The following is a 25,292-nucleotide window of genomic DNA, read 5'->3' as shown; positions in this document are numbered from 1 at the left end:
CCAGATGCAGAAGAGATGTAAGCCGGGTCGTACGAGCAGACTGGCCTTTGGTAAGCAAGGTGACTCTTTAGATTGCGCAATGGCACTCAGGTTTCGCCAGACCAGGTTGGAATACCACAAGTGTGTCCGTGGCCTGACGATACCCGAAATCCTCTGCTGCGATAGGGTCTTCTCAATTTAGTCTGACATTTGCAAGAGGAATGTCACACCACGCGCGACTCTCGCCATGTATTTGTGCCTCAGAAGCCCCGCCTGGTGGAGGATACAAGCTTTAGAATCACGCGCCCTCGGAATTCGTGCCGCTTGTGGGGCTCATTGTCAATATAACGATTGCACCTCCAGTGGAGGACCTCGGGCTATGACTGCAACATGAGGTGCAACGTGATAATCTATAGCACAGCTGGCCGCGGTTTGTAAGCCGTGTATTGGTCCAATCATTCCTACGATAATGTCAGCACTACGTTTCCAATATGTCGGGGCTGAGCCGTACTGTGTACTGGCTGAACCGGGGCTATTACAGGCGAGGCGGTTTTCCCGTTGGCGGCTTGGCAAGGGCAATGAAGGGAAAGCGCAACCGGCTGCGGTTTGCTGAGTTCGCTTCAGGCCGTGATCTTTGGTACATGTCCAGTACGACTGCCACCTCGTCCATGCCCGCCCTTGCGCATCTGTACTGGTAATCGCCATGGCATCACACCATCTGACTGTCGCGAAGGCCACATTCGCAGCTTCTCTTCTGCGACCTGATGTGATCAAGATTGACCGCGAGGAGGTACCTCGTGTTCATACCCTCCTAGAGGCAGCGATATTTAAATGCTCGCCGTCGAATATACAGGTCTGCAAACTGCTGTGATACTCGTTGAAATCTAGATCAAGTTACTGAGATACCTCCAGACGTGCAAGCAATGGCTACTCGAGAATATAGTACCGTCTGCCTCGAGGACGAGCGCCTTTGTCAAATATGCTACTGCTCGGGTTAGACATGCCAGTGCTCCCGAGGACTCGTCCTCGAAGACGTCCCAATACAGGCAACGGTTGCACTGTCTTTACTTGCTGCACGACCTTCTACACCACGCGAAATACCATGCCCATAATCCGACTATTCAAAGCAACCTTACTCAGGCTTGCCAGGCATCAGCTGTCGAAATCTTTCGCTTAGCAGCCTCCGAGAACAAGCCAAAGATACGCGGCCGACTGCACAACTTGGTCAATATCTGGGAGGCAGACGAATTCTTCGCTCCCGATCTCCTCAACCAGATCCGCAAAAGCATCAGCGATCCTTCTGCACACGTGTCCGAGAATGAAGCTTCGACAGCGACGACGCTGGTCCCCAAGGAGATCCCATTCATGATGCCAGCATCACATGGAGAACCGGGACTACCCTTCCACGAGCTTCCGGCTGGTAATCTTATGCCGCATATCCATCCGAACAAGACAATACCTATGCGACCTGATGCAATCCGTCCATTACAATTCTCGGCTGGTCCCGCCGATGAATCGCTTGTCAACGCTATCAAGGACTTTCTCAAAGACGTTGACGGTATAGAGGGTACCTTCCAGCATTTTGACGACGAAGGTATTGTTCCCGATATTGATGACCTGGGTCAGCTCACGTACACCAATGAGGCTGGCGAAGTTGTTGGGGACACCTACTACGGCTGGTCGCGGTCATTCTGTGAGAAGATGAAGGCTAGACGCAATACAGCATTCTACGGTGCAAGTGGAACGAATCGATCCAGGAGCTACAGTAGCAGCCGAAGCCGAAGCAGCTCGCCACGGAAACGACGCCGCTATAGTGACTCGAGTCCGGAGCGGTCGTCAAGCAGGCGCTACAGTAAGCCTGCATTTCAGAGACCATCATCACCAGAACACGCAGGTTTGGCTGTCAGTCAAGTTCGCTACTCGGCCACGGATTCCCGCCCGGAAGGAATCTACGGAGCTCATCAACAACCTCAACAGGTTCCAGCCTCGAGCTCTTTCGACTCGCAAGCTTTTGCCTCAGCTACTCCTCGCATGCCGTCTCTACCAGTGCCTCCCCTTGGTGCGGACGGTCTACCTCTGCCGCCTCCCAAACCTCCTAACTGGTCTGGGCCTTGGCCACCCCTCCCACCACCACCACCACCCCCTGCTCCATCACATTACCAGCCTCGAGGTGGCTTTCCTCCGTATGATGGTCGCTAGAAGCCGACTGCACGTTAGCCCAGTGTGGTATTCTTAACATTTTAAGTGATCATTACGGTCTCACTGTTTGCGATTGGCGGGAAAGTTTGAACCCGAGAAGTACTGATTAGAGGAATTCTCATCCACAGCCTAAGGCTATACGCAACAGCATGGGCTTTCATTATGGGAACCGGGTACGATTGGTTGATTGACGTTGCGAGGTCAGCATGCGACCTTTTCTTCTGAGCATCTACTTGGCTGGTCGCCTGACTTGGCACTAATCTACATTGCTCACTACGGGTACTTATGTGGCCATTGCCGGCCTCGGACTTAGAGCTGACTCTTTACTGAGGACCAAGCATTAGCAAAATGGCTGCTAGTAAACCAGTTGCACGGATTGTAGACCGAAAGCACTACGACCAGCAATATCTCTTTGAGATCGACGAGTCGAAGCTGCCCACCTTGGCACCGTCCTCGGTGCGAGTTCAGCCTATAATGCTTGGGCTCGCAGCGTACAACCTATCCTATTGTGCTCTGGGCGACATGCTCCACTGGTACGATGCATACACTGTGCCCAAACAATTGCCAAGCCCATATAACAACGCCAACCAATACGCGGTGGCTCCTGGTTGGGGTTATGCAACGGTCAAGGAGAGTACGATCGAGGAACTGAAGGCGGGGACTATGCTCTACGGCATGCTTCCTACATCGACGATGTTGGCGGATTTGGAACTCGCCCAATCAAAGGACGATCCTCAGCGCTGGATCGAAGTCAGCGAACGCAGGAATGCGATGATGGAGCTATATAAGCACTATTCGGTTGCGGACCAGGATTTCAGCAGCGATGTCAATGAAGCTTTCAGGCAATGGCGCTGCGGAGCCTTTGTGATCTTTCAGTGTGGGTATGTGATGAACCGATACGTTTTCAGTGCATGGCCCCTGGAACCAGTTGTGTCACCTTTCCCAGGCATGACGCCATGGACGGCGGCAGACGCCGATCTAACCCGGTCTGTTGTGATCACACTGGGCTCCGGGAGTAAGACATGCCGCAGTTTCGTACATCAGGTTGCAACTAATCGTGCGGATGGACGTGGACCGGTGGCTGTCGTTGAAGTGACGGCCAGTGGCAGGAGTGGTATTGAAGGCATTGAAGTCCCATTCAAGCATCGCGTCGCTGACTACGACGAGGCTCGGTCTCCCGAAGTATCGCAATGGATTATGGAGACAGGGGCGGATAACGTCAAGGTACTTGACTTCGGCGGTCGAGGCGACTTTCTGGAAGCTCTCACATCCCACTTGGGGACGACTTGGCCACAGGCAGCGGTGCAAGTCATGACCATTGGCACGGCACCCAAAGTCTACACAGAAGAGGACATGAAGGAGCGTATGGCGAAGGGCGCCAAAACGCAAGCTGTACGACTGAACACTTCACCGATCATCGAGGCCCTCATGAAGGAGATTGGACAACGAGAGACACATGAATTGCTGATCAACGGATGGCGTAAAGTGGTGGAGAGCGAAACGGTGCGAAATGCGGGGACTACTCGTGAAGGGCAGGTTCTGGGCCACGAACTCGACGTCAGAAAGGGCGTGAAAGGTGGATTGGACGTTGCCTGGACCCAATTATGCGAAGGCAAGACGGTCAGCAACACCGCGGTGGTCATCTCTCTCTGAATCGTAGATGGTGCGTGGTATCGACAGCCGACATCTGACAGCGCTCTGTCGTGGTGTGATGGTCGCTGGAGCACGATATGATGATGAGCATGTGGTCATATCATTTTCGTGCACGGCATGAGCGATAGCATGATGATCGGTGTTGGTGTCAAGCCGTCCGCGAGCACCACCCGCATCTCGATGGCAGAGGATGTTACTCCAGTAATATGATGTAGGACATGGGGCTCTTCTATGGAGGCGGCTCTGCAAAACATCGCCATGAACGAAGCGAAGTCCACTTGACGCAACCGGCACAGGGGGAATCATTCAGGGGTCCATCAGCTCCGCACTAAGGGGCCAGGCCCCGCGAGGCTGCCAAGCGACTAATCCCTATCAAGCCTATGACGCATGAGCCTCTTTCAACGGCGGCGATGTGCAGCTCCCTCGCTGTGACCCTTCCCCATCGCGCCGGTTGCCTTGGCCTAGAGTTCCGCCGCAGCCCACCCCTTGAATTCCTCCGCCGCTGGTGCCAAAGCATGATGATGCCAGTGGCGGTGGCGGTGGCATTGGTGGCTGCAGCCGCTCTGAACTACTCGCAGCTGAGGAATCGTCCCAACTATGTCTTCAGCCGCCTTTGAAAATGTTGTTATTGTTGTTGTTTTTGTTGAGTAACGCTCCCCCGGTTGTCCCTGGCACCTACAGACCTTTCAACGAGGAGCCTCCCGCCAAAAGATGGAGCATCCATAGACCCCGGACGCCTCGCAACCATGGTCCCAACCAATCGCAGTACCCGGCCACGTACAGCGCTCCAGTCGAGATGCGTCCATGATGGCAATCTCTCCTATCGGTGCTGACTTTGGCATGCAGAATGGCGTCCAGATGAGCGCACACACGGGCCAGAGTCAACACTAGACCCCTAGGGTCTCGCTTGTCCCGTTGGTCCAAACACAAGAGAGCCTTTTTCGAGGGTATGATCTGCAGGGTCTGCTCTCCACTAACGACGTCTTCGTCTATTGTCATAGGCCCGATACGTATATCAGTCTCACGAATCTCATACTAGGCTTGCCATCGACGCCCACATGCATGCTAAAGATGCTGGTCCAAGCGCTCTAGTCTGCCCGGCAGAGTAGCTTGACTGACGGCACCCTGCAGAAGCTTCTGCCCATCCTCCAGTCCAGAGCCAGAGATCGTCATGCGCGTTGGCCACTCATGCGTCATACGCGACTGGACACAGTGACCCACTGCGTCACGGTTCCACCGCTGACTGCATGGTTCTACTCCCCGCCGACCTGTCCAGACTTCGGGGGCGACAGTCGCCATGGCCTATATTTTGGCAGGCCGCTGCCTTGCATGAGTTTTTGTTTTGATATCATCAGCAAGCCCAGTCTTATTAACAACAATTCCGCATATACGCCTCTACCTCGATCTATTCAGCAACGTCTCTCCTCCGCCGTTCAATTCACTCAATTGTACTTTAACACTTAAATTCTCTCTTCGTCACCATGTCTTCCTCCAACCAGGTTGAAATTCTCTCTGCTCCCGAGCACACTTACGACTTTGAATCCGACCCGGTTCAAGCCATGACCACGTACTCGCGCGACATGTTCTCTCACACCAAACAACAGATGCAATCAGCATGCACTTCTTCACGTCGGCGTAGCGGGCAACACAACAGTCCCGTTGACGCCCAAGTCGGCCTCTCACAATCATCAACCCGAACCAGTACATCGAGTGAGGCCTCATTCTGAATGTACTTGTGAGGCATTGTTATTAGCCATGCTTCAAAAACGATTGAGCGTTTTGTGAGCATTTGATTACCGACTTTTAGAATTACAAAAGTCCGCAGTGCGGACAGTTACGAACATGTTCCCAGCCGGCCGTTGGAGGTGTTATGTCTTGCGATGGTTACAAGACCAATTATTTTTTTTATCATATTTGAGGCATTGACGGAAATGATCAATATCTTTTCAAAACAAGTTCTCTTGTTGTGCTCAATGTATGACCATGTCAATAACCCTGCAAATGCTGGATCACATTCGATCCCAGTTTTTATAACTTATCAGGTGCACACACCCCCCTTCCCCCCGCCTCATACCCGCGTAAACATGCTCCTGTCGATAGTACTTCCACCTTTCATCGCCACGCAATCCACAACAACAGCCCCCTCTCATGACAATCGAAAGCTTAAGCAAACCCACTGACCTCACAATTTTCCGAACCCATCACCATTGCACCTCGGTTTCTCCATCTCTTACACACCCACCTCACAAACCCACATTTACATATTGCCGATCCCAACATCACCCTATTCCTAAGAACTTTGTATGAACCAAACCTCCACCACATTGTAGATCTTTGTTGCCAACCATGTCCATTTCCTACAGCACAAACAGTCCCATGTCCCATATCAGTGACCCCCACACCCTTCCCTCCCTTCCCAGAAGGACTCGATCACGAAACCATTCTATTTCGATCTTGATCCCCTTTCCGAGTAAAAAGCATTCTTTTGCATCTACAGTACCCGATTTGTTCAATATCGCTCAAGGGTCAAGACTCAAGCCATGCATGATACGAGACTTACGAGTTTACTGTATGAAGGATTGGCAGGCAAGTGGCATGTTGGCCGTCTCCTAGCCTCCTGTGAGATGGATGGGTGGACGGAGGAGCAAGGGGGAGGTGAGCCCTGCCTCAATGACGGATGTTAGATAAAGACTGCGCATGTGAAACAGTGTGATGTCGCATTCGTAATCGTGGTGTACTTTGGACGTTATCGCTGGCTAGCCCGGCCCGCAGAAGGAAGTATGGCTGTAGCCGGGCGAATTTAATGCCTTCATGCCCTTCTGTCGCGTTAGGCTGGCTCTTTTGATTCTGGTCTTGTATTGATGAGACTGACTGGCTTCATGCGCTGCTTTCTCCTGGTTTACCCAAACCTCATAGGCTCCTTTAGCCATCTACTTCGCTCACAGGCGTGTCTTCCTGAGAAAGGTACGAAGGTCTGGTCAGGGGGGGGGGCTTCAGTTGGATTACATTGTCTGCTGCACCGCGGACATCTGGAGATGATGACGGGGAGAGTTGTAAAATCCAAGACTCTTGGTATATTCTTCTAGCTCAGGCACTCGGCCTCCCAAATTTAAAGTCCTGTGACTGTTCGAAAAAAGTGAGGCAACCTCATAACTTCACCTTCCCGTGCTCATTCTGGCTCTTCCCCACCCCATCCCAATGATGCTTGACCACGGGCGCCTTCTTTCCACTGCTTCCCTCGCCCCCTCCACTGCCACCACCCCCACCACCATCTCCGTCACTCCCATACGCCGAGCCCCCATAGTCCAAATATCCCTGCAACTCCAGCCCATCCCCCCTGGTGATCTCCTCCGCGTCCCCCATCACCCACACCGTCTGCATGCCCATAATCATATGCTGCAGCGTGTGGCAATGGAGCAACCACACGCCCGGATCCTCCACCCTGACGCGCCACGCCCGCCACCCCTGATCCACGCCCTCCGCCGTGTCCGCATCCGTCGTGTATCGGTACAAAAACGTCGTGTCGCGCAGCACCGGCGTATAGTGCTGAAAACGCCGCTCATTGGCCTCGGCGTCGTAGGATCCGGGGCCGGAGCCCAAGTCGTAGAAATGCCCGCCGTGCGCGTGTAAAGGGTGCGAGTCGAAGCCGCCCGCAGGGATGTTGGGGCGTTGCAGCCAGACGATGTCGATGACGTCGCCGAGGGAGGCGGCGTAGGCGTTGAAGGCGGAGGAGAAGGAATTGTTGGTCGCGGTGAGGGCGGGGGAGGGGATGGCCGCGGCGCCTTGGCGGTAGATGTCGACGAGGTAGGGGGTCGGGCGTGGGTGGTCGACGTCGAGGCGCTGCCCGTTGAAGTGCCATACCAGGGCGCCTGAGATGTTGACTTGTTCGGTCACGATGGTCACTTGGCGCGTTACGTCGGAGAGGGTGGGGAAGTTGTTGGGGGAGAGGGGTTCGAGCGTGTATTCGAGCCAGGAGGTGCCGTGGGGGAGGGTGATGATGGGGGAGTTTTGGGAGGGGACGGCACCGCAGCCTTGGCCGTCGTAGCTGAGGCAGGCGTATGAGGTGTAGTTGACGGGACGGTCACGGATCTCGATTTGTATCCAGAAGTTGTGTTTGTTGAGGGTTGTGAGCTCGGATTCGGTCTTGGTGGTGAGAAGATAGTCGAAGCGCATGCCGGAGCCGAGTTCGAGGTGGTCGGTGGTGGCGGGTTTGGTGTATCTGCCGTCTGCTTCGATTATGGTCAAGTTGTCGTGGTCTTCAATGCCGTAGGTCATGGCCGAGAGTGCGGCCGCGGCAATGTTTCGAAAGCGATACGTCTTTCCTGGTTCGACACGAATGAGCTCTGGGCCGCATTGGCCTTCGAGCCCGGCGTCGTCCTCGGTAGCTTCACTCTTTGCTTCGGCGCTGTTGCCATTGACCAAGATGGCCATTGCCTCGCCTGACCAAACGAATGGAGATACCAGGAGTCCCTCTACGATTGCGTCGTCGGACTTGTTGAAGTATTCGGTGATCTGGATGATGCGCTCCTCGTCGTATTCGTACGGACATCCGTCGACGTCTTCAATGATGAGGGGCCCGATGGCTGATACTGTCTGGAAACCTACGTGGGAATGGTAGAAGTAAGTTCCCGATTCGGTCTTGTTAGGATGTAATTCGTAGTCGAAGAAATGTTGCGGCTGTAGGAGGTTACTGGTAGGCAGGATCTGGTTGGGAAGGGTTTGCATACCGGTATTGGCCATTGACTGACGAGTGGGGTGCCATCGCTGAAAGGGGCGATGGATTGTGATAAGCCATGCCAATGCATTGTCAAGTTCTCATTCTCCATGTCGTTGTATACTCGCACCCATGTCGTCTGATCAGGCGTGATGCGTAGCGGCGGCCCGGGCGAGGTGCCGTTAATGACTGCAGAGGTCCGCGACCTGCAGGCCATGTTGACCGTGTTATAAGTGACCCGAAGGACCTCATCTGGCTGAAAGCTATCATCATGTACTCGCATGCCCGCTTGGCCAAGCTGAGCCAGAGCCAGGCATGAGAGTAGTACCGGAGCCCTCATGGTGTTGCTTGTGATGCAGCGTTGCCGCTGGGCTGGGTTTCAGGCACGGAGTGCGTCTCGGGGAGACCCATGTCTATAAGGCATGGAGAGCTTAGCTAAACTCAACATTGGAATTTGTGTAACACATTCATTCAGAGAACTGTGCCTGGGGGCCACGAGGCGTCCATGACATCACGCCTCGTTCTCGCTCAATGCGATGAGCTGACCTCAGCCGCGCAGAGCCAACGGACAGCGGCCACGGGCCACCACGCAGTTACACAGCGGCACGTCCAACCCCAAACCAAGAGCTACGCCAATCTAATCACAGGCAGTCGGCAGATCTGTGGACATATTGGCCTATTCTCATTGGAGACAAGTTGGCAATAGGAGGCCTGAAGGCAAGCACCTGCTACTTCGGCCCCCATATTCGGGGACCGCAAGCAGTGCGGGTTGGGGGCTCATGCCTAAGATATTTTCCGAAGTCTTGCTTCAGCGAGTATCGCCTGTCGGGCCGGTTCTGAAGTTGACGAATGTAATAAATGGTATTGAGTGAAGACAATGATCCGAAGGTCAATGGCAAGTCTGCTGCCAATCTGCGATTGGTCGGCGGTGACAAGTTTCGCCGAAAGCACTCTGATTGGCCGATGCTTCATTACTGCCTGTACAAAGCATTCGACAATGCCTCAGTACCTCCAACAACAGATGAACAAAGAGAGCTTTATTCGGCTTGGTCGCATTACAATGTTATTATTTGCTCTCTCCGCAGCTCAGGCTGCATGTAAATATGAGCCAGGTCTCGCCAATTCGCATCCAAACCCCCCACCGACCAGACCTTACAAGCCCTGTACCAAAGAACCTACACTAGTCCAAACTGCACAACCGCACACAACAGCACACTAACCCAGCAACCTAAAGAATGGGTAGACTATCCCCATCCAAACACAAGAACGCCTTTCCCCCCCGCGCCCGTAACATCGTCCTCACCGCCGACGACTTCGACCCCCTCACCGACCTCGACATGCCCCCACAACCGCCCTCCCCCACCTCTCCCTCACACCTCTCGCCCACCCCACCATCCACTCCCCGCCGAGCCCATCACCACCACCTACCGCATCACCCGCTCCTCCGCCTCCGGCGGCCCACGCTCCGGCCCCGGCGCCAAATACATCAAGACGCGCACGCAAGTCTGCGCCGGCACGTACGTCGAGTCCATCGTCTCCGGCCCCCAGGGCCGTTACGACTCCAAGATCCGCCGCCTGCTGCACGGGTACGCCGCCCATCGCCATCAATCGGCCCGTGTGGAATAGGTTCATGGCCAGGTTCCCGGCGGACAAGCGGATCACGTTTGTGGAGCGGTTGGAGGAGCATCCAGGGGGTGTAGATCGGTGGGGTTTCAGTGCCAGCCTTCTTGAAAGGGGGGAACAGCTGAAGTTGGGCTACTGGTGTGAGTCCCATGTGCCCTCGCGATGCCGTTCGATACTCCGGTGCCGGTAAGCCTCGTCTTTATCCCATCTAGTTCCATCCAATGATACAAGCCCCCTCCCCCTGCTCGCTATTCCTGTTCCCCCTCCCCCCAATTCTTCTATTACCTTGAGGGTTACATTTGCCGTAGGCGCTAGCCCGCTACTTGGAAAAGCACAAAGTACTACTACAGTACCCCCTTTTTAACCTGTACCTCAGGGGTGCTGAACGAGCTACCCGCGCTAGCTTTGGTAGAAAAGTTGACACAAAGAGACTCTCCAGGTTGAATCGTTCTACCGCTCTCAAAGTCAGCTTGGACTTGCCTTATATACAATAACGAGAAACGCACAATACGGCTCAGGGGGGAAAGAGACACGGAGAAAAAGAAAAATAATTGTAGCCATCAAAGCTTTCAGGAAAAAGGAATGAGGGCCCTTCCAGTCTGACATATGAATTATACGGGGGAGCAAAGGAGAAATAGGTGGGGCCGATATCTTGCCCTGGATCCCCCTAGCTTTCCTAAACCCTCTTCCTTTGAGATCCCTTTCTCCGTGCCGCAGCTGCAGGCTTTCCTCTTCCCATCCCCATTGTACCCATTATGAGAGCGGTTTCCGGCTCTTTTTCATAGGCTCGCCTATATCAGTCGGGGGACGAGGCACCGTCGTCGCCCAACTCACGACGCTTTGAACTGGCTCTTGTCATTCAGTAATCCGCACGGCCGACACGACCCGGCTGAGGTTTCGATCGCCACATCTCTCGGTCTATCCAACCATCGCATGCTGTGCCGTCCCAAACTCGACCTCAGAGGGATACAACTTCCCATCATCACCACCACCATTACCAGTGCCATTGAGATGCTCCACGAACCTCATCGCCACGTCCTCAGCTTGCTGCCCCTGCTGGCCACGCTCCCCATCCGCGCTCCGCGGCTCAGTAGTCATCATCATCACCTGCATCCCCATCCCCCCCAGCGAAGCAATCGGCGTTTCCTCCTGAGACTCGTCCATCTCCTCATCCAGACTGACATTATGAAGCTGCGGTGCAAAAGGCTCCGGGATCGTCAAGCGCGCCGTGCGCGGCGTCGGCGTGCTCTGCGATCCCAGCCTTGGCGCCGGCGGACAGACGAGGAAGCGCGGTGTGGGCGACCGGAGCTCCGGCGGGCGCTCTTGCGGGAAGAGTGGCGCGGGAGGCCATTCGAGTGGTGAGCTGAGATTAGAATGCCGGAGCTGGAGGCTTGCAGGGCGCGGAGAGCGGCGGGTGGGGAGCGCGTCGACCGGGACGGGCGAGTCGGCGCGGTTAACGGTGTCGTCTGTTGCGTGAATAGGTTCGCGCGAGAGGGTTGGCGCGGGCGCTGAGGCGCGTTTGACTGGTGCGGAGGCGCGCTTGATGGGCGGAGGATCGTCTTCGATTACCATGAGACCAAGGCCGGCTAGTTGAGGTAATGCGTCCTTGGAGCTGCGGATTGGAAGGCCACCGTGGGACGTACGTGTGTCTCTTCCGAGCAGGAATGATATTGTTGTCTTTAATTCCTCGACTTCTGTCCTGGCAAATTGATTTGTTTCCTTTAGTAAAGCGCTCAACTCCTTGACATTTGCGCTCAGAGCCTGAATCTCTGCCATTGCAAGATCGAGACGGCGCTGTAGGACGTCGTTGTGGCTGGGACCTGGTGGAGTCTTCAACGGGCCGTCATCGTACCCTGACATTCTTTGGCGTGCAGCATCGGACTTCAAGTTCGTGGGTAAGCCCCTCTGACTTACAGATTGCTCCAAGGGCGTAGCTGGAAAGCTGCTTGTAGCTGGCGACCCTTTCGAAGCGGTGCTCGAAGAAACAGGCGTGCAATCTTTCGGAGATAGGAGGTCGCTGATCATAGGCGAGCCCTTTGAAGCGGTACTGGAAGACACAGGGGTGCGGCCTAGGTTTACATCTCGCCATGGAATGTCGTCAAAGTTCAGCTTCAGCGACAGTAGCGGCTTGTTATCGGCGCCACTATGACCTGAAGCTGCTGAAAGTCCGGCCAGAAATTGGTGATTTCTGGTAGACCGCTTCTTTGCATCCTCGGCCGCCATTCTCTGAAGCGCGGACTTGACCTTGGGAAGGACGTGCTGCACTGCCCACCGGTCAACGGCCTCCACGAAAATTAAGAACTGCACGAAATGCTCGTCACTCGTGAGGTCAAATTTGCACAGCGAGGTCATGCAGAAATCTTGACCATCGACCCAGTGAAGGTTGATTATTGCTAGGGACTTGTTAATCACACAAGAGAAAGAGGGCGGCACGGGTGTGCTTTGTAGGACAGAGTCAGCAGCGAACAGCATCTGCAGCGACCTTGCAGACCAAGCGCCGTCGATGGCACATCGGTTATTGGCTGTCTCGATACTGCTTTCGCTAGAGCCGTGAAGTGGCTCGAGGTGGAAGTACGGGCTATAAACGACGGCGCTGGTGGAGACATAGCCGGTGTCGTAGTCGATGGTTGTTCCAACAGGGCCCATGTAAGATGGCATTACTTGGATCTCTTCATCGGAGAAGGCATCTTGGGAGAAGCCGCTCGAGAGGCACGGGCGAGGAACAGACAGCTCATAGGACGGCCGGCGCAGACTAGGCGCTCGTTGCGGCAACGGTTCGCGATCGAAGGAGGGAATGAAGTGGCGGGCCAGTTTTGTCTCGTCGTCCAATGTTGGCAGGAGATTGGGAGAGAAAAGCGCAGAGGAGCCTAGTCCACGGTCGGTGAGGACTTGCTGGCGAAAGGCTGTCATCTGCATCTCGAACCTGGCAGCGTGCTGTGAGGCGGCGCTGATCATAGCCTTGAGATCCTGCGGCAGCCGGCCGTTGGGTGCATGGTCCAGTATGCGAATTTTGTGAGGCACAAGAATCTGAGCGCGGAAGGTCTTCCATGGTAGATGACTGCCGTCATAAGATGATTTGGGCAGGCCACTATCAGCGCTGCTGTAGTATCCACTGTCAGCGGAAATGCCTGAGCAGGCAGAAGACGCTGAAGACATGGTGCTCGTGAGTTGTTGTGCAGAGGTGTGGCAGACTGTAGTATCAAAGTCTGCGACTAAAGCCCTGCTGTTGAACGCTCGTCGGCTGGCTAAGCGGAAGCAGCAATGCCGCTGTCCTTCGACGCAAGAAGCGTAATACACCCTCGAGCAGTGCTCAAAGGCTAGACAAGCAGCACATGGCTACTCAGTAGAGTCAACTGGTTGCGACAGAGAATGGATGCTCCAGCACAGCCGTGGACGAGGTTAAGGAGGGGAGCCGTAAGGTCTGGGGAAGGGTGGGGCATTATCATTTCATGAGTATTGCCCAAAGGGGAAGCCATGTGCTTTCGCTTCGCATCGAGGTAGACGAGGCTGGGTGGGCGCGTAGGGGGTGTGCACAGACATTCAGTGATTGACGGGCTGCATCAAGTTGCTAGCCGCCGGGGCGCCTGCAGCCTGCAAGCCAAGGCATTAGCCACCCGAGCAATTCCTCACCTTGCGTTGTGCGGTGCAACTCGGAGCAAGGGTCGCTGTAAGCACCTGCTCTAAGCGTACTCATAGCGGTAGGACTGCTCTTCAATATAGCCTCGGCTGGGGGTGTGTATCTGGATGAGGTGGACGTTGCCCGTCGATGTTGAAGCAAGAAAAGAAGCATTCGCACGCTAGTCCCAATGCAGTCTGGGGGAGTGTGCGCCAAGACACGGCTCGAGCTGCTGCTATGCTGGGCTTCGTTTCAAATAGCCGCCGACCTTTTTTGGGACCCGGCAAAGTCCACTGCTCAGTTGTTCGTTTTCTCCTAGCTACGTGATGACGAGGCGGTGTGCTTCCCCTCAGTCCGTGGCGCCGCTAGCAATGATCCTCCCGGAACTAAGTCGACCCCCAAGCAATGGTCGCAGCCTGGCAACCGCCCATACCAATGACCCGACCTCTAAACAGTATGGCTAGCCTTTCGTTTATGTCCATGCCAGCCTGTGTTTTTCGTACACTATCCCGGTCTCTGCTCAGTCCACGCGCCGTCTCTCCTTTTTCGAGAGGCTCTTTGTAGATCTCAGCAACGGTGGCTGTCCCTTAGGATGTGGTACCTTGTTCTCATAGGCTGTGAATGGCCAAGTCGATTACTATCAATGCATGGCTGGAGAAGAAACATACTAACATGGACCAAGAATGCAAAATCGTCATAAGTTCATTGGCCAAATCCTTTGCTGCGCTGTACGACTCTCATCAGACCAGTGCCGCTCGCTTCATCTCAGTTGACCCCCGAGCGCCAAAATCCGCTCCGTCCAAACCCGCATCATCCATCATTACCGTAAGTCATATCTCGACCCGTGACCAGGAGGGCATGCTGCTGCCAATAACCGACATGAAGAGCCCCTTCCTATCCCCACCGCCCATCTCTGAGCCGCGCGCCCCCACCACGTCCATCGGCCCTCTTGCCGCCGTCTCTTGATCGGCAACACACTCACTGAAGTTGACTCGCCGGTCCAGGATGCTCAGGAGATCCGTGATGGCTCGTAATCGCACGGCCTCGGCCCAGGCGAAAATGCTCTCGATGCGAGCCAGCATCGCCGCCATCTCCGTCTCCGACTCGAGGTTATACGTCTGCACGACGCCCACCGTCTCCGCGACAAAGCCTTCTGAATAGTGCGCGATGAGCCGAGCCGATTTCTTGTGGATGGCCAGTGCAAACGATGCAATGCTCTGATTGACGCAGTCGACCAGCTGATCATCCGGCGCCAGGGCGTTGGGGTTGAGGAGCGCGGACGCCAGCGTCATCAAGGCGTTGTTACAGCTTGCCGTCCCGTCGATGGCCAGGTCACTCGCCGCCTGCATGGACGTGTCGCTGATCTCGACCACGAAGAACGGCCAGTAGGTATCCTGGCAGATGTGCGAGAGTTTGCTGAGGTCGCGCGGCGCACCGTCAATGTCTGATATGAGGCCGTGCTGTAGCTCTCTCTGGTGGTTGCTAAAGGTCTGCGGACGGTATCCCGCAGTGATCGCTGGTCGGGGCGGGAACATGCCCACACGTCGGTTGGTCGTGGACTCGAGCCTCGGCGCATAGTTTGGAATAGGTTCGCGATTAAACACATTGTCGTTCGTGATCGTCGTCCTCGTGTGCTTGACCGCCGACGGCGCAATGGCCGACCACATAATCTCCGTCATCTGCTTGGCCTCGATCTTGCGCCGCTTCCCCACCTTGCGCGACAGCCTCGCCGCCTCTTCTTCACCCACGACGCCACCACCGGCGCTCAAGAACGGATTGATACCCATCCCCTGCGCCGCCGCCGTCCATTGCTCGCCGCTCAACTGCGGACTCTTGGCCGTGCCCGGATCGATCTGGTGCGAGGAGCTTTTGGACTCCATGCTCACTGCATCGCTGCTGGCGTTCGTGGTGAAGGAGCGCGCGGACCGTGCCCGTGACCAGGACCGTGGCTTGGACATTGTATGATAAATTCCACGTTTCAGGCGATGGGAGCTGACGATACTAGTCGCATCGCGCAAAAGTCATATTTTTTGAGAAGAGCACCTCACATATAATCGCAGGGCGTCTCCCACGCAAACGGCATTGCCTTCAGCGATTTTCCTTTTCCAACGCGGCACAGTTCGTCAGGTTATAGAGTAGAAGCCTTGGCCCACGCGACAGCGAACGAGTGGAATGGACAGGCGATGTGTACCTAAAATTGGAACACCCAATCAGTCCCTCTAGCAGGGATAGCGGGGAGTTCCCAGGGTGTCCCTTGAGCCGCGTCCTCGGCAGCCTTCGGCCAGGCGCTGGCTCATCCCGTTGGCCACTGCTCGCGTAGGAAGCCTGCAGCTCAATCTGCACGTCAGCTTTGTGCTCTGGGCGGGATGCAGGCAAAATAAAGAACTGTGGTGCGATCCCTGCAGGCCCTAAGCGCCATTGCCATTCTTGCCCGTGCCGCGTCGAAAATGCACGCGTACCGCTGGAGGAGGCCGAAGCTAATTGCCAGCAAGCTCATCTTGACTTGGGCGTAAGCGCCTAGGCAATCTAGCCTTTGTGCAAGTACTGTACGTAGGTACAACAATAACCGTGGAGGCATACTGGTGGTCTGATACCATGGCCCACCAGCCCACAGATTCGCTTAGCTGAAGCACTTTGGCGGGCGGCTAGTGGAGAAGCGAGCCATGGATGCAGGGTTCGGTGGGGGGCTGCTGCTTGACAAGAGCCGCAATGCTACTGCAAGCAGCTCGGTTTGGAGCGCTTCTTGATTGTGAGAACGACGAGAAGATTTGCTACGTGGGCGCTGTAGCGTTGCTTGCGTGATTGACAATGCCGTGCTTGATGATGTCGACGTCGGGCGCAAGTAGGGCTCGGTTTTCAAGAGAATTTTGGTTTGTGGTTACCGACGTCCAGACCATTCTGCGGTACATGGAGAATTAGTACATCTTGTGCCGAGTGCTGGTCTGGCAGACGAGGTGTCCATTCATTGAGCCCTGACATTCGAGACACTACGAATGCTGCGTTGGCGAGATCCAGTTTGGCCGACGCCTGAATTTGGTTGCGGCTTTGTGCACTTGAACCCGGGGCTTGCCTGTGAACACCCGAAGGAGATACCGAGACATGTTGCGGATGTGGCAAAGCAGCGCTGACTTGGACAAGCAGGAAAAGAATCGTGCCTGGCTCTTACGACTTGTGAAAGGCTCTCTTGGTCTTCAGCAATTACTTCGATCTCTGCGACCCTGTCTCATCACGTACCGGGACATGTCTCTGCGCCGTGGCAGCGACACAAAGACATGGCGGCATCTAGAGCAGCTTCGGACCGAGAGGCCGTTCTCTGGGAAATGGTAGGCTTGATATATAGTTCTCTTAGACGTGCTGAGATCGGAGAAAGATGTCCTGCACCAAGCACAATCAACACATCCAACTAGACCAGCCATTCCACAGACTACAACGACCACCCCCTCAACAATGGCGACTCTCAATTCCTCTTTCCCTTGAACCCTTTCGACGTCCTCGGGGTCTGGATAGCCAAAGGTCAGAAATGCCTGGGCCTCAATCAGCCAGGGGCGCGGGGAGGCCCATTCTGCAATTACCCAGTTGGCAAAGACCGTCGTTCGGACGCCGAGGATATTCTGAGTCAGATGTCGGCTCGCTCGCCTGAGCAGGTGTTAGCTGGCAATATGCTCGAGAAGTTGGCGCGCATCCTTCTTTGCGAACAGTGGCACAGAAACGTTGGCAAGCATTGCAATGTGCAAAGAGTTGTGGACCAGTGGCGTCAACGGATCACTCAGTTCATCGCGGCCAGACGGCGGGCTTTGGAAGCCGGAGGACTTGTTACACGCACCACTGCTCAGAATCACCTCGTCCCATGGCAACACTCCGACCAGAACCCCGGGGCTTTCATTCACGCAACACCAATGACCTCGATATCGAGAAAGTTGCCACTGGCTACAAGCAACAATGACATCGAACCAGTACCAGAGATCGAGTCTGAGAATGCTCAACCAGCGCGTCAGCAGCGAGGTGTAGGTCATACTACCTTCATTGAGCCAGATACAGCCACCAGAGTGTCGGTCAAGACAGATTCGTCTGCAGCCAGGTCTGCAAAATTTGGAAAGCACGCAGATGTCAACGCAAGAGTGAAGGCGGTACCCAGACGATGCAGACCTCATGTCTGTATTCCTGAGGCTAAAATAGCGCCAACAGATGCATTCTGTCGCGGGTTCAATGACCCTCAGAAGGCTACACCGTCTTCTTCAGTCGTCGACTCAGACAATGCGCACCCCGAACAGACTCGTCGAATCGAGATATCCGGAAGAGTCAAGGACAAGGTAGATCGTCAGGTGTCCCCTGGCAAGAACGGCCATGTCCCGGTGATAGCCGACAGCGACGGTGTGACCAGAAATCATGTGAACGACGATGTTGCCACCTCACCGTCGCCCCGTGCAGCAGCTCCCAGATCCAGAACTCTCCCAGAATCTAGCCAGTCGCATGGTACGCGGCGATCGGCTGAAATCAAAGTCACGACAAGCGTCCACATCGACCAGTTCCATGCCTTCTGCACTGGTATCCTGATGTTCTTCATGCTGATAAACATTGCCTACTACTTGTTTTGACACACAGGAGCAGAAGTTCGGGAAGCTCGATGTTTGGGGTTTGTCTGAAGGCAAGGAGAAGCGAGTTTGTCGGTTCATGGACTTGATGGATGTTTCGACATAGTCTGACAGATAGGAGACCTGCAAGATCGTGTCTGGTGAGGTCGTTATAGTCGCCATCATTGTTAGCATACCATGAATTCCACGTGGAACTTGACATCCGACGTGAGCTCAGTGCTGGTCTCTGCGTGAGCCCACGGCGTTAAGATATTAGAGCATAATACGACGCTCATAACAAGATTCAGGCTTCCAATATTGTAGTGCCTGATCCTCCTGTGATCTCAGATCCGACGCGAGTAGGGTCATATTCACCATCAAGTATCGGTTTGTGCTGAGGCCCTGAATGTGGTAAGCTCCGACTGCAGTCAAGTATCATGTTGCTAGATCCATGAGCGGACCCTGGCTGGACAATTGTTCTGACGACAAAGGCACTGCTCAATCAGAATCATAGTCACCTAGTCCAAGTCCTAGAGTTTTTGGCGCAGTTGGCAGCGGAGGGACAACGTCTGCCGTCTTTTTGGCCAGCACGGGAACCAAGGGCTTCTTGGGCTTCTTGACTCTCTCGAAGGTCGGCACCGGAGGCCTTGTCGGCTTAGCTTCCACAGCATCTACATCGCCTTGGAGTTCGATTGCTTCGTCCAGCCGTGCCTTGTCAACGTTGGCTTGTTGAAAAGCTTTTCGGGCGGCCTCCTCGTCTGCGAGCTCTTGTGCGGCCTTCTGCTCATCTGCTTGCTGTCGAGACAATGCTAGAGCTTCTTCCTCTTTGTTGCCCCGCTCTCCTCGCTCTATCCGTGCATTTCGAGTCCTGATCTCGTCCAATGCATCGGCAATCTGCATTTCTCGTTTGCTATCCTCCATCTTTTGTTCGAGCTCTTCCATGGCATTGCGCTCCGCGTTCTCGGCCTCTTCGGCCTCTTCGCGTTCTAGTCGATCTAACCGTTCCTCATCCGTTTCCTTGAGTTCGGTACTTTCTGGGTCTCTCCATGACTCGAAATTTCTCTTCGCACCACGTTCACAGGCGTAGTCCATATTCTTCGGATCGGTCTTGAACGTGATCTCTGAGCTACATCTCGTGCAGCGAATATAGAAGCGATAGATGGGAATGGTGAGGTACTTTTCATCTGTGGTCTCCTTCCGAGCATTGAATTTCCGTCCTTTGTAGATGTACTCGCCGCACGAGGTGCACTTCATGCTGAAAGGCGCCATGAGACGCACTGGCATAAGCTTTGGTCCAGTCGGCCGCTCCGACTTGGGAGTTCGCTTGATCTTCGAGGGATCGAACTCGGGCGGGTAGTACTTGGAGAGTACTTTTCGTTCCGACATCTTCGCTGAAGCTCCTGGCGATCACTTGAGGTATGCGGGAGCAGTCAGCTTAAGTTAAATGCCCTCCAGAGGTACGGGTTGGCAAGAGGCGAGAGACATCAAGAGAGTACAGAAATCGAGAGGCAACCACTGCGGGCAAAAAGCACCCAATAAACAGCCAATCAGCATGCCGTATTTTCGGCGAACGCGCCTGCCCGCCCCGCAAACGCGCTGCCCACCTTCTGCGCAGTGGACATCTATGGCAGACTGTATGAACTTCTGAAAGGGTCGTTGAATCGAGATTTGCAGGCTTGTTCGGGAGAGGGTGAAAGTGTCGTTCGATCTTTACTGGATGGTAGCTTTTCGCCATGGACAAGTTCCTCCGTACCTGGAGACAGGACGCTCTCAATAGAGGACAACACGATGCCGCGGTCTATGTCGGGGACAAGGTGCTCGCGCTTTCTAGTATGTCACATATGAATCTGGGACGCATCTGACTGACCGATCTAAAGATAACGATGCCGACGCCTTCTGGCTTGCACAAGTTCACTTTGGCAACCACAACTACACGCGAGCACTTCCTTTACTGTCCAGAAAAGACCTGGTCGAGCGAAGTCTATCCTGCCGATATCTTGCCGCCCATTGCTACGTCAAACAAGGTCGCTATGAGCAGGCACTAACTCTCCTTGGTGAAGAAGATCCTGTCCATCTTATTCCCACAAGTCAGCACGTCAGACGAAAACTCGCCCATGTCAATGGGGCAGGGAGACATGGAGTCAAGGGAATTCGTGGTCAAAGAGATCGCATCGAAGCCAGTGAAGAGCGTGAACGAGACCGAGAGCAGGAGAAAGAGCTGAAATTCCAGGCAGGCATGTGTTACTTGAGAGGTCTATGCTATGCCAAACGCAACGCCTTCGACCGAGCCAGGGATTGCTACAAGAATGCTGTGAGGATAGATGTCCAGTGTTTCGAAGCGTTCGACGAGTTGATGAAGAACTCTTTGATGTCCCCTGCGGAAGAGATGGCATTTTTGGAGGAGCTCGACTTTGAGTCAATACGAATCGACGACCAGTCTAATGCTGCAGAAGCCGCCGAGTTCACCAAAATGCTCTACACTACCAGGCTGTCCAAATATGCGTCGCCAGCATTACTAGCACACGCCACCGAGACACTCTCTACGCATTACAATTTAGCATCAAATCCCGATCTCCTGCTCACCCGAGCCGAAACGCTCTACACGCAGTGTCGTTTCCACGAAGCCCTTACGATCACAACCGACATCCTCAATTCCAAACCAGACTCGGAAACGCTGACGGATCAGACAGACAGCAATACAGCTGCTTCTTTAGGCCACAGTCGACAGCTGTATCCCCTTCACCTGGCCCTTCTTTATGAGACGGGTTCTCACAATACGCTATTCCACCTCTCTCATACGCTGTCCGTCCACGCTCCCCACGAATCATACACGTACCTCGCAATTGGTACATACTACTTCTCAACGTCCAGGATAGCGGAAGCACGCCGATTCTTCTCCAAAGCTTCCTTGATGGATCCGCACTCTCCCGCTGCATGGATCGGGTTTGCCCACACCTTCGCTGCGGAGGGCGAGCATGATCAAGCAATTGCTGCATACTCAACGGCAAACCGCCTCTTCCAAGGTAGTCACCTTCCACAGCTGTTCTTGGGGATGCAGCATCTGGCTTTGAACAACATGCAGCTAGCATGGGAATATTGTATCAACGCATTTGAGATGAGCACCGGAGTTGCGAGATCAAAGGCGCCAGGTGAGGTAGAGATCAGCACCAAGATGTTTAACTCACGCGACTTGGGGGGTGATCCTTTGGTTCTCAACGAAATCGGTGTAATTTTGTATCATCAGGCAAACCTACCGGCCGCTGCACGGCTATTCAAAAAGGCACTTGAGTTGGCGGCAGACCTCGGCTGCAACATGACTGCTTGGGTGGCGACTCGAGCGAACCTTGCTCACACGCTGCGGCGACTGCAGCGTTTTGATGAGTCCCTGGCCGAATTCGATGAGTGTCTGCGAACCGCCACTGGCGGTGCATCAACAGCCACAGCATTTGAGCCCGGATCTAACGTTGCTGCCTTTGCGAGTATAAGTATTGCTGATGCCTCCGCATCGAATGCAAGCGGCGCAGCCAGCGGCTATGACGAGCGAAATCTGATCGGAAGCATCCACACCAGTCGAGGCATAGTGCTGCTCTCCATGATGGGACGGACAAGAGAGGCCGTCATGGCCCTCCACGAAGCGGTCAGAATCTTGGGCGGTGATGCTGGGGGTGGTGGAGTAGCTGGAACGCTGCTGAGCAGAGCGATGGAGATCTGGACGCTCGAGGACAACGATAATGAAGAGGACGAGGAAAATACTGCGCCTACAAGGAATGTCAACACCCGGACACGCCGAGGACGCGGCAAAGATCCTATGAGGCCGCCGGGACCCGGAGACCCTACTCACGGCGGCATTCTAATGAATGCTGTGGGCCATGAGAGAACGGTCGCGAATGTGTTGGATGCTAGTGCAGACGAGATCTTGGACGCGGCGTACAGGTCGGTTCAATAAAATGACAAGAATGCTCGATTGGATGTGATATCCGAGCTGATGGTTGGCATGATGGCAGGCAGGAATCAAAAGCAATGGAGTGTTCAGATAATGGTTGGTTAACGTATGTCTTCTGGCATTAGCGGTGGCGTTGGGCATGCAACAGAAGGAATGGAACAAGTTAATCTTCTTGACACTACGGGGACGCATTATTCTCGGCCTCTGGAAAGACCAAAGCATCTGTCAGTATGGCTTCGGCGGTAAAGTGTGTGGAGGAGATAGGAATGAAGCTTGTGGAACTCAAGTGGATGCTGTGAGTTGGTGAGGGTATAGAAAGTCACGAGCTTCGATCAGACGAGGCAGACTTCTTGAACAGTGACTTCTACGGTTGCTCTAGGTGAAGCGTGGCGGAGCATCTTGGGCTAGACGATGGCTGCAGTTGTGGATTCATGCTAGATGCAGATGCAATGCAGACTGTCATGTAGGAGTACGTTATGCTTGGAACTCAGACCAAAGGTCATGAAAGGACTTTGGTCAGCAAGATGCAATTCTCAGCCTTGCGACCGCAGCCTTGCATTGTGATGTGAGGTCGAAATCGCATGATGTTCGGCCACATCTCCTACTACTATTGTTCCTCCTGCACACCTTTGAATACACTTCCATGCGCTTCCTGCGGTCGTAGCTGCTGCATACGCGCCACTTGGCGTCACACACGTGTAAGCGAGACCTCGCAACATGGCGGACAGCAAGCCCGAAGAAGGCCATCAGACCGGCTTCCCGCAGTCGCCCTCTGCTTTTGATGACGACCCGCGCGTCTCGTTCTCAAGGCTGGACGACAAGTACATCCTCGAGACCGATGAGGGCAACGAATATGAATGGGATAGCGATCTCAAACGATGGGTACCCGTGGTAGGCATTTTTCGCCCGTTCTTTTTACGCGTAGCCACCCGCCAATGCGATTTGCAAAACCTCTCCCCCACACTACGATGAGCGCCCGGAACCGGACGATTGCAGAGACACTAACATATCCCGCGCTTTGTCGGAGAAAAGTTAGACCAGGAGCTCCTGGATCAGCAAGCGGCAGTTTACAGAGTGGAGGGAGTAGACGAGAATGCACCAGCGGCACAGAACAAAAAGAAGCGGAAACAGAATGGCGACGAGGTATGTTTGATTTCGAGTTTGGACATGAGATTGGCACTGATGGCTGGCGCAGTCTGGTCAGAAGCAGAAAAAGGCGAGGGTCAATACTGCCTGCTATGTCACATCTCTTCCTCTTGATGCGGACAAGGACGAGATCAAGCATGTCTTCGGCAAGATGGGGTGAGTACTCCTCAAGTCCGTTTTCGAATGCGACTGATCCGGGTACAGGATGATTGCAGAAGAGATCGACTCTGGCCAGCCTCGAATCAAGATGTACGAGGATGACAAAGGCCAGTTCAAGGGCGATGCACTCATCGTCTACTTCAGACCTGAGTCTGTTGACCTCGCCATCCAGATGCTCGACGATACCGAGTTCCGCCTAGGGTCCCAGGGTCTCAATGGCAACATGCGGGTCCAGGCAGCGGACTTCTCATATAAGGCTCAGCAGGAGGCTCCCGAAAAGAAGAACAAGCGCGACCAACAGAAAGTGATCAAGAAGACGCAGAAAATGAACCATCGCTTGGCTGATTGGGATGACGACGATCCGCAGCAGCTGGCAGAGACCAGCTCAAAATGGGACAAGGTTGTCATTCTGAAGCACATGTTCACTCCGAAGGAGCTTGAGGTGCGTCAGGCTGCCTGATCCTGTGACTTATTGCTGATCCGCACATAGGAGGATCCTTCCGCCATTCTGGATATCAAGGAAGACATTAGAGATGAGTGCTCGAAGCTCGGAAACATTACCAATGTCGTCTTGTACGATTTGGAGGCCACTGGCGTTGCAAGCGTCAAGTTTACCGACCCTGATGCCGCTCTGGCGTGCGTCGAGGTCAGTACTGCCCCACGTTACAGGACTTAACTGATCAAGCTAACATTCACAGCTTATGAACGGCAGGTGGTTCGACGAGCGTCAACTTGAGGCTTACATCGCCAACGGCACCGAACGGTTCAAGAAGTCCAGCGATAAGTCGCAGTTACTCGGTGGCGATGAGAATGAGGACGAGAACGAGGAAAGTCGGATAGACAAGTTCGGCGAATGGCTGGAGGAAGAGAGGTAGACTCTTTGCCAGAAGTCTGCAAGATGATCCTTGGAAACTCGGCGATCCCGATGTACGACATCATTGTATAAGGGGTGTAGGCTGCATAATGCTGGTACGGTACGGACGTTCCACAACCGTGCCCCGTCAAGCAGGTTAGAGCTCGTACGACTACGGAGCCATTCTTCCGCTTCCTGATGGTATGATGCAAGCAAGCGATAATAGAGCTCGTCGTAAACTCGGCGTGCCGCCCACCGCCACTTGGGACATCATAAAAGATTGAGCTAACAAAGTGCCACAACTTCTACGGAGTATGTGTATGGAGTAGCTGGATGCCAAAAGTCCTCGAAGGAGGCAGTGAAACGATCTGCCCAATCAGCGAAAGTCCCCGTTCTCCGTACTGGATGCTGCCGCTTTTGGTGTTTTGGGACTCAGCCTGGTCTTTGGTCTGGCGTCTCTACACTTGGTTCCGATGGTGAACGGCGTCCCAGATGGTAGTAAGTTTCGATCAGCCCAGATGGTATGCACATCAAGTTCGATCTTGGTCCATGACCTCCTCAAACAAGTATCTCCTGCCAATGAGGCTGCAGTGCTGTCAATAACTGCTGGCCATCAACACCTATAAAGCGGCGATATGTCGTCTGTCCCTGGTATAGCCGCTTCCATTAAACCTAGCACCCGGGTCGGCCTCACCGAGCCCAGAGCTATTACGAGGCGAGCCAGTCGTAACACAAGAGGTTCAAGCAGTCAGCAACCTGGGACAAGACTAGCTGACACCTTGCTTCGAACCATCTGCACGTCAAGGTAGGTCCTTTTGTCAACCTTCCAACTTCCA

General features: G+C 54.4%; 9 protein-coding genes across 9 annotated transcripts; 5 read left to right on the top strand and 4 right to left on the bottom strand.

Annotated features, from left to right (window-relative positions):
• Positions 1-682: 682 nt before the first annotated feature.
• Positions 683-2,178, top strand: HMPREF1541_08835 (uncharacterized protein; the record flags this gene model as incomplete). Its single annotated transcript, XM_008723153.1, has 2 exons — positions 683-769; positions 892-2,178. 2 exons carry the CDS (start codon positions 683-685, stop codon positions 2,176-2,178), a joined length of 1,374 nt encoding a protein of 457 aa, XP_008721375.1.
• A 348-nt stretch (positions 2,179-2,526) lies between these two features.
• On the top strand, positions 2,527-3,831 carry HMPREF1541_08834 (uncharacterized protein; the record flags this gene model as incomplete). The annotated part of the gene is made up of 1 exon (XM_008723152.1): positions 2,527-3,831. The coding sequence occupies one exon, from the start codon at positions 2,527-2,529 to the stop codon at positions 3,829-3,831; it is 1,305 nt and encodes a 434-aa protein (XP_008721374.1).
• Positions 3,832-6,978: 3,147 nt separating this feature from the next.
• Positions 6,979-8,762, bottom strand: HMPREF1541_08833 (L-ascorbate oxidase; the record flags this gene model as incomplete). The annotated part of the gene is made up of 2 exons (XM_008723151.1): positions 6,979-8,508; positions 8,559-8,762. 2 exons carry the CDS (start codon positions 8,760-8,762, stop codon positions 6,979-6,981), a joined length of 1,734 nt encoding a protein of 577 aa, XP_008721373.1.
• A 2,324-nt stretch (positions 8,763-11,086) lies between these two features.
• HMPREF1541_08832 (uncharacterized protein) lies at positions 11,087-13,324 on the bottom strand (the record flags this gene model as incomplete). The annotated part of the gene is made up of 1 exon (XM_008723150.1): positions 11,087-13,324. The coding sequence occupies one exon, from the start codon at positions 13,322-13,324 to the stop codon at positions 11,087-11,089; it is 2,238 nt and encodes a 745-aa protein (XP_008721372.1).
• Positions 13,325-14,614: 1,290 nt separating this feature from the next.
• On the bottom strand, positions 14,615-15,664 carry HMPREF1541_08831 (uncharacterized protein; the record flags this gene model as incomplete). Its single annotated transcript, XM_008723149.1, has 1 exon — positions 14,615-15,664. The coding sequence occupies one exon, from the start codon at positions 15,662-15,664 to the stop codon at positions 14,615-14,617; it is 1,050 nt and encodes a 349-aa protein (XP_008721371.1).
• Positions 15,665-17,056: 1,392 nt separating this feature from the next.
• Positions 17,057-18,379, top strand: HMPREF1541_08830 (uncharacterized protein; the record flags this gene model as incomplete). Its single annotated transcript, XM_008723148.1, has 2 exons — positions 17,057-17,107; positions 17,192-18,379. 2 exons carry the CDS (start codon positions 17,057-17,059, stop codon positions 18,377-18,379), a joined length of 1,239 nt encoding a protein of 412 aa, XP_008721370.1.
• A 474-nt stretch (positions 18,380-18,853) lies between these two features.
• On the bottom strand, positions 18,854-19,741 carry HMPREF1541_08829 (uncharacterized protein; the record flags this gene model as incomplete). Its single annotated transcript, XM_008723147.1, has 1 exon — positions 18,854-19,741. The coding sequence occupies one exon, from the start codon at positions 19,739-19,741 to the stop codon at positions 18,854-18,856; it is 888 nt and encodes a 295-aa protein (XP_008721369.1).
• A 347-nt stretch (positions 19,742-20,088) lies between these two features.
• HMPREF1541_08828 (uncharacterized protein) lies at positions 20,089-22,301 on the top strand (the record flags this gene model as incomplete). The annotated part of the gene is made up of 2 exons (XM_008723146.1): positions 20,089-20,185; positions 20,233-22,301. The coding sequence occupies 2 exons, from the start codon at positions 20,089-20,091 to the stop codon at positions 22,299-22,301; spliced, it is 2,166 nt and encodes a 721-aa protein (XP_008721368.1).
• A 714-nt stretch (positions 22,302-23,015) lies between these two features.
• HMPREF1541_08827 (uncharacterized protein) lies at positions 23,016-24,478 on the top strand (the record flags this gene model as incomplete). The annotated part of the gene is made up of 6 exons (XM_008723145.1): positions 23,016-23,189; positions 23,331-23,441; positions 23,494-23,600; positions 23,649-24,045; positions 24,094-24,249; positions 24,302-24,478. The coding sequence occupies 6 exons, from the start codon at positions 23,016-23,018 to the stop codon at positions 24,476-24,478; spliced, it is 1,122 nt and encodes a 373-aa protein (XP_008721367.1).
• Between the last annotated feature and the right edge of the window lie 814 nt (positions 24,479-25,292).

This window comes from Cyphellophora europaea, assembly GCF_000365145.1.
Source record: "Cyphellophora europaea CBS 101466 unplaced genomic scaffold supercont1.9, whole genome shotgun sequence".
Classification (NCBI taxonomy): Eukaryota; Fungi; Ascomycota; class Eurotiomycetes; order Chaetothyriales; family Cyphellophoraceae; genus Cyphellophora; species Cyphellophora europaea.
The sequence above is the reverse complement of the archived record's forward strand: the minus strand, read 5'-3'. Positions and strand labels throughout refer to the sequence as shown.